The sequence below is a fragment of the Garra rufa genome, chromosome 3 (genome assembly GCF_049309525.1).
Source record: "Garra rufa chromosome 3, GarRuf1.0, whole genome shotgun sequence".
Lineage (NCBI taxonomy): Eukaryota > Metazoa > Chordata > Actinopteri > Cypriniformes > Cyprinidae > Garra > Garra rufa.
In genome coordinates this window covers 43,038,000-43,046,312 of record NC_133363.1, presented here as the reverse complement: position 1 = coordinate 43,046,312, position 8,313 = coordinate 43,038,000, and the positions used below count along the sequence as shown (strand labels likewise).

The following is an 8,313-nucleotide window of genomic DNA, read 5'->3' as shown; positions in this document are numbered from 1 at the left end:
CGCTGCTATGTGTGTATGTTTTGCTGCGTCCCAATTCGCCTACTTATACTACGCCCTAAAAGTATGTACTCTTTTTGTGAAGAAAAAGTACATACTTTTGAGTATGTAGCAGAATAGTAGGCGAGCTTTGGGACATACTACTTCGTCATAACTGCTTTTTTAACGGACGCTCTGTTGCTTAGTTACCTGAATCCTGTCACTGTTTAAACTGCCCTGTCAATCATCACAGTTAACATTATCTACATTTCGTTTAATTTAATTTCCTACCGTAATAGAGAGAAATGAAGAGGCACGTTCTTTCATGAGTCTTTCATGCCGAGAACTCTGCTCTTGTTTGCATAATTAGGCATTTAAACGTTAATGACCAAACCTATCTTTATAAAAGTTCATAATGTTGCTGCACATGAAATATAACGAGGATAACATTTAAAATATATATTTTTTATCAGGTTACACACTGATTATTTATCACTCAAATCCCTTTCTCTACCTGTCCGTTGGTCGCGCATATCCTCCATGTTTGTAGTTTTTTAACACTTTTTATGCGTGTTTGTAGTTCTAATCGAATCCTCGTTCACCGCGCAATGTGTTGTGGGCAATATTAGCCGTTAGAGTATGCATTGATCCGCACTTCGAATTCTGAAGTCAAGTAGTAGACCATCCGGGAATCTTTGGAATACTTTTTTGAACATACTACGATTTGGGACATACTAATTCTATTTTCGAATACTATTTAGGACGGATAGTATGCGAATTGGGACGCAGCACTTGTGAACAGCGCTGCTACTGCGCGCGCGCGCGAACGAGCGAGCGTTTCGACATTTTACGACATTCTCGCATCCTTGACGACTCCTGAGGACCATAGCATTACTTAAAGGATGGTTGAAATTTAGATCGTGAATAATCCATGAACGATCATAATCGTTGGCCACTAACTTTTGTGAAACTATATAGATATTTTCGTGCGGTTTGTGAGTCTTAACTGGTGTGAGTTACTGTGTTGTATTACGTAGTTGGTCGCCTCATGCTCTCTAGTGGCAGAATGTGGCAGCGCTCGTGTACATAATATGATACAACTACAAAATATGTGCTTGTTTTTATGGGGTTGTCATTATTTAAATGAAAAAAAAATATATATACATATTTTTACAAACAACACTACACAGAATTCTGTTAAAAAAATAAGTTTATGTTAACGTTTTAATAGTATTATTGGTGTGGTGAGGTACCGATTTTTATTTATTTTTTAAGCTTTAACCCCACCCCCAACACACACACACAAACGTAATTTACTATTAGCGTCCCAATGATTTACTATTTACTATTCTTATTTTTGTATTTCAGTGTTTCTAATCTTTTCAACCCACTCACTAAAGATGCGTTCAGTGTCCATTTCTGTTCCTCCAGTAGGTGGCGTCAAGTGGATATTTTTCAGAAAGTATAACAACTTTTAATATTATTCTTTTTTACAACACATTATACTTTTTTTCTATTTTACTTCTGGCTACATTTTCTGTATATAAATCTTCACTGTACTTTTTTGGTAGACTGAAATTAATACTTTTATTCAGCAAGGATGCTTTAAGAAGAAGTGATGATAAAGACATTTATAATGTTACAAAAGCTTTCTATTTCAGATAAATGCTGTTCTTCTTTATATTCATCAAATAAATCTGAAAATAATCTACCTCTCATTTGAAGGGTCATGTGACTGGAGTAATGATGCTGAAAATTCTGCTTTGAAATCACAGCAGTAAATTACATTTTAAAATATATTCAAATAGAAAGCAGTTATTTTAAATAGTAAAGATATTTCAGTGTAATGTTTTTGTTGTATTTTATATCAAATAAATGCAGGCTTGGTGAGCAGAAGAGTCTTTAAAAAAACATTAAAAATCTTTCTGTTCAAAAACTTTTGACTGGTAGTGTACGTATCAGAAAGAAAAAAAATTCAGAAAGTATAACTACTTTTGATTATTGATTATTATTTTAGAACACATTAATTTATTTATTACTCTTGGTACATTTTTTGTATATAAATGCAAATTATTAGATAAGAAATCTCTGCTGTATTTATTTATTTTTTTGGTAGACTGCAATTATTGTTATGTCATATGGGCATTAAAAACAAATGTTTTTCTCTGGCTGGTTTTATTTATTCATTCATTTATTTTAACACCATTATTGTTGTTAAATGCTGTTGTTATACTTAATAATTCTACAGCAGATTTTAATCTTATTATTCATTAAGAAAATGTATGTCCAAAAAATCTACTACAAGACTCTAAAAATAATGTTAAAACATTATATGTTCCTTCATGCTGCCAGCTGTTTAGCCTGGCTTTGAATGCTCAACCAATGATTTTTACAGTTCAGTCTTGGAAGACAGAAAAGCAGTCAAAAGAGTTAAGAGTTAAGTAAACGAAACAATCAGATTCACAGCATGAAAAAAATTAATGATGATGTTTCATTCACTTAAAAGATTAATATAAATCACGATTACAGTTGTACTTTTTCATTACATTTATAACAGGCATGATTTCTGCTTTTTACATTTGGTTCTTAACCTTTGGACTCCAACACAATTGGAAGACTCAAGACATTTCCAGTTGTTTGTGATTTACTGATTTACTAAATATTTTACCCAGTTAAATATATTTTAGAGCTTGGCATATCATAAACTCATTATAAAATGCCCATAGAGTCTTAAGATTTTGTTATTTTATATTACTTTTCAAGTTCGAAAATTCACTCAAAATTAGGCTACCTCACATATTTAGGCTTTCCCAGACTGAGAAAAAAAATATCTTTTAGATATATATTTAGATAATTAGATATATTTTTTAGATTTAGCTTATTTAAATGTTAGTTTTATATGACAATATCTTAAGTCATCGTTTTGAGACCCCTGTACATCTGCTTGAGATGAACATGTTTTATTATATGCTTTATTCATTAGCAATTAATGGTTTCATATTCAAAATGTTTGATTTAAAAATATGTTCAGTAGTATGGTCAGCAGACATTATTATAACACAATACTACGTATATGTCTGCTAAAATAATAATCAAACTCAAACAACGTGTTTAATAATAATTACGCAACATCAAACAACATGTAAATAATGCCGCGTTCCAGACAACCCGTAACTGGTGTTTTTCCGACCTTCTACCCGTGAAAGTGCACTGGAACGGCAGTCAAACCCGTGACTTCCCACTCGTGAACTCGTACTAGATCGACGTATTCCCAGTTACGAGTTCTGACGTAACATAGCCCGCGAAACAACAAAGTCAGCCGGTGCGGTGTTTACGCAAGTGGCACACGGTGGGAAAATAGAGCTTAGGACAATATAACGTTGCAATTAAATTAATAATAATATAAAAATAATAGTAATTCATAAATGTGCCCAAGCAGTTTGGCGTGACTTGCCTGGAACGCTACAAGTCGTGGTTTGAAGTGGTGATTTACCAGTCAAAAAACCTGCCTGGAACGCAGCATAAGTTCAATGTCGTGTACACACGTGAAACCGGAGATAAAGGATGATTGATAAGCGACCCTTCCGTTTTCAACCAATCGACGTCGAGTATTCCCAGAGGCAGTGACCAATCAGAGAGCGCGGAGCGGTATTTGAATCACCAGCAGGTCTTTGTATTGTACGGCTTGTTTTGAGTTGAGTTGGACGAGGAACACGAAGCGAAACGGTCCTTTTAAACATTTTTAATCAAGAGAGACTTCTCCGATAAGCATATTCGCCATGGATATTCACGCTTTGGTGAGTGTTTGATACAGAAACATGTTTTTGATTTAACATAAGTTAACTTTATCTGATAAATGTCTTGTTGTGTTTAGCAAAACCGCTTCACATTCACTAACTTACGTTGCTAAGAGTTGTGTTGAAGTGGCATTTAGGTAAATTCCTTTAGATTTAACTTTATTTTCCCGTACAGCGCAATGCAAACAACCCTGTTTTTATCGGTGGCAAAGGCGGGCCTGTAGACGGTGCAGCAAGGAGGGCCGTGTTTGGCGAGCTGTCCAACTTAACCCACAAACCAGTTCAAACCAAGGTGCGTGTTTTTATCTACGTTACTATCATACAACGTGTGTATTTTAAAACCGCGTATCGCCACACACTCCCCCTCCCTCTTTTCAACCTTTTCAGAAGGTTCGACCTATGCTACCTGTAAAACCAACTGTCCAGCCAGCTGTTGTGCAACCCAAACGTGCCCAGGCACAGCACGAGATCCCCCAGCCTGCCCCAGCGCTGCCCGCTCCTCAAGCCGACGTGAGCATGAAGGAAGAGGAACTGTGTCAAGCCTTTTCCAATACTCTCTTTCCAGTCGAAAACATCGACGAAGGAGATGCTGACATGCCTCAGCTCTGTTCTGAATATGTGAAGGACATCTATGCATATCTGCGAAGCCTTGAGGTACCTGACACCTTCAAAAATTAAGCATTATTTAACTTAAATGGCTTCTACAGCTACTGTGCTCTTGTTCCAGAGTCAGCAGTCAATTCGTCCTCGTTATATGCGTGGCTATGATATCAATGGACGAATGCGTGCTCTCCTGGTTGACTGGCTGATTCAGGTGCACTCAAGATTTCAGCTCCTGCAGGAAACCTTGTATATGACCGTAGCCATCCTTGATCGCTTTCTCCAGGTACAAAATTAAAGTTGTTAAAGCTGTAGCGCTTTAAGGTTCCTTTTTCTAACTATTAATTTAAAGAGTAATAACCTTATGTTAAACCTTTTTCCCCTTTCAGGTCCAGCCCGTGTCCCGTAAGAAGCTCCAGCTAGTGGGTGTTACTGCAATGCTGATTGCTTGTAAATATGAGGAAATGTATGTACCGCTGGTTGGGGATTTTGCCTACATCGCTGACGATGCCTTCACAAAAGCCCAGATCCGAGAGATGGAGATGCTGATTCTTAGTGAGCTGAACTTTGAGCTCGGACGTCCTCTGCCCTTGCATTTTCTGCGGAGGGCTTCAAAAGCTGGGAATGTGAGTTCAGGTTTTATGGGCCCTGATGTGGTTTGGCAGATTTGTTAGCGCTTCGAATGTTGAGTCATCATTGCTTTTACATCTGCTTTTTAGGCGGATGCTGAGAAGCATACCCTTGCAAAATATTTCCTTGAACTGACACTACTGGACTACGACATGGTCAACTTAAACCCTTCTGAGACCGCCGCTGCTGCTCTGTGCCTCTCTCAACTTGTGCTTGATGGCCAAAAATGGGTAATTTTTTTTTTTTTTTTTTTTTTTTTTTTTTTTTTTTTTTTTTTTCTTTTTAGTTTTCACATGTCATCGATCGGCCATATTGGTGGCATTGAACGTAAACCATGCCACTGAACCAAACAAAACTCTCATTTTGCTGATTATTGCTGATCAAAATGGTCAGTTGTTGTGTTTTGGGCTGTACTAATCGGTCAGACCAGAGGAAAAAAACATTTGAGTACTATAGGCTGCCAAAAGTTATAACAAATCAAGGAGAAGAGTGTGAAAAACTGTCTTGAGGAACAAAAGGCATTTGTGGTTTGCCAAACTGAACTAAGATTTCCAGGTCAAGAATCTTGACAACATTTGTGTTAACTTTTCCGATCAGGTAGGTAAAATATTAGGCTGATATCTTGATACTGCTCGTATGGATCTTTACCACCTGTTAACTATAGTTTGTCAAAATATTGCACCCTTTTCTGCTTATCAAGTCCTTTTATATGATTTAGCAGCTTCCACATAAATTGGCACTACAACATATTTGATAGTACATAGCCATGCAATCCATGCTGTTTACATCAGAGTATTGGCAGTATAGCTGTTCATCCAGGTAACTGACCAAATCGTGATGCAAGTGCAAACCTATTTATTTTTTTTCTTTTCCAGTCACCAACCCAGCAACACTACTCTACTTATGATGAGGCCCACCTGAAGCCTATCATGCAGCATATTGCCAAAAATGTGGTTATGGTCAATGATGGGCTCTCAAAGCATGTGGTAAGCACTTTTATTAGACTCTTGTGCATTGATTTCATTCTGTTGAATGCTCTCCTGATGTTTCTTTTTTACAGACTGTGAAAAAGAAATACTCCAGCAGTAGGCTCATGAAGATCAGCCTTCTTCCCCAGTTGAAGTCTTCGATTTTCAAGGATCTGGCTGCTCCTCTGCTGTCTAGCTCTTGATGATTTTTATGTGGGAATGGACACTAAAACCTGCACTTTATTTTGTGTCAGCCATTTTGGGAAATGGACTGCTGCTTTTTAAACTGATGTACATATTCTTGGATTGTCTGTGTAAATAAACATTGTTTCTACTTTTTATGGAGCTTTAAATTTTTAAATTGGTTTTTACTTCTATGATCTTGATGTAGCTGTATTTTTTTTTTTTTTTTTGCTTTACCTCTTAGTCAAATTGAAGCTGGAATCCATTAAAATCCAAAGATTTAATACCACTCTTTGACTCAAGTGTTGTCCTGTTTAACTTGACTGTTTTAAAAGTTTTTGAACAGTAAGCCTTTGAGTTTATTTGCTCTAAAATACAACAAAATGGTACTTTTTTTTTTTTTACTTTTTAAAACATTTCTATTTAAATATTAATTCCTGTGATCAAAGCAACATTTTCAGCACCATTATCTCAGTCTTCAGAGTCACATGGTCCTTCAGAAATCATTCTAATTTGCTGTTCAAGAAACTTATTTTGGGAAAGAAATGCTTTAAATTGAAGTGATCGCAATGTTTATAATGTTAAAGACTTATTTCAGATAAATGCTGTTTTTCATTCAAGAAACGTAAAGTTCTACTAAATTCAGTTTTGAAATCAGGGAAAAATACATTTTAGAAATCCATTTGAGTAGAAAATTATTTTAAATTATTTCAAAATTGTACTGTTTTTGCTGTACTATGGATTATATAAATGCAGGCTTGGTGAGTAGAAAATACTTCTTTGAAAAACAATCTTACTGTCCAAAAACTTTTGACTGGTAGTGTATATTCAACAATCTTAAAAGGAAACTTAAGTCATAACTGTTTATACATATTGACCTAAAGCCCCAAAGTCTCTTCACATGTGGTCAATGATGCTGCACATATGCTTATTTTCAAGAGTTTAGTCTTCAAAAGGAAGAAAAGGGCAATTTTTAAAGACATTAGGTTTCATTCACTAATAATTGCGGCTGTTTTTATTTATACACAAAGTGGAAACTTATGCTTTTACAATCTGCACATGAATTTGTACTTTATGAATCTGGAGTGTCTATATATGATATATTTAAGGTGAAGTACACAAGTCTTTGGTCCAGTGTGCATCTATTAAACCAATAATTATACTTCTTGCTAAATAAAAAGAGGTCAATCAGCCTCACTCACTGTATATCTCTAAAATGGTGAGATTTGGATGAAAAATGACAGCAATGTTTATGTAAACTTAGAAAACAAATAAAATTCCTCTTAACTGCCATTTTCTTTCAGTTACTACCGCTGTGTTTCCAAAATACTTTCTCTTATTACAATTCTTGAAAGGAAATTTCTTAAAAAAAGATTAGAATAACCTCTAACTTGTCTTAAGTACCCAAAGATGAACACATTTATTGTGAACACATTATTAAATAAAGTTCCAGATGAAAGTAACATTTCTAATGATTTGTCTAATTCATATTAAATGTATCATACAGAAAAATAAAATGAAGGTAAGATTTACCAGCATAAAGTTTTGCATCTGTTGTATTAGACAAGTCAACCTCATCAGCAGAACAGCATACAATCAGACACCACCTGTCACTTTATTCTTATGAAAAAAAAAAAAAGTTCTTAAATTTTCAAGAATTGCACTTAAGAACACTTCTTATGAATGACTAAAAATGTATCTGGAGAACTTTCTTAAAGCTATAGTTCGCCCAGAAATGAAAATTCTGTCATTAATTACTCACCCTCATGTCGTTCCAAACCATAAGATCTTTGTTTATCTTCAGAACACAAATTAAGATATTTTTGATATTTCAAAGAGCTCTCTGACCCTCCATAGACAGCAAGGGTCCTACCATGTTCAAGGTCCAGAAAGGTACCAAGAACATTGACAAAATAGTCCATGTGGCATCAGTGGTTCAACCTAATTTTATGAAGCTATGAGAATACTTTTTGTTGTGCAAAAAACTAAAATGCACCTTGATCTGAACTGGTTTAAAAATGGAAATAGAATTTTTATTTTTGGGTGAACTATCCCTTTAAGAAGATTTTAATGGATCTTAAGAATATGCTTTACTGAATAGCACCATGGTACATTTGTACGATGTCACACTAATAAAATATTTCATAACTATACAGTAA

At 35.2% G+C, this 8,313-nt stretch overlaps 1 protein-coding gene across 1 annotated transcript; it reads left to right on the top strand.

The window, feature by feature from the left end:
- The first annotated feature begins 3,670 nt into the window (after positions 1-3,670).
- Positions 3,671-6,308, top strand: ccnb2 (cyclin B2). Its single transcript, XM_073837109.1, has 8 exons — positions 3,671-3,773; positions 3,949-4,065; positions 4,161-4,427; positions 4,501-4,659; positions 4,763-4,999; positions 5,093-5,233; positions 5,879-5,989; positions 6,064-6,308. Exons 1-8 carry the CDS (start codon positions 3,756-3,758, stop codon positions 6,172-6,174), a joined length of 1,161 nt encoding a protein of 386 aa, XP_073693210.1. The 5' UTR covers positions 3,671-3,755; the 3' UTR covers positions 6,175-6,308.
- The last annotated feature ends 2,005 nt before the right edge of the window (positions 6,309-8,313 follow it).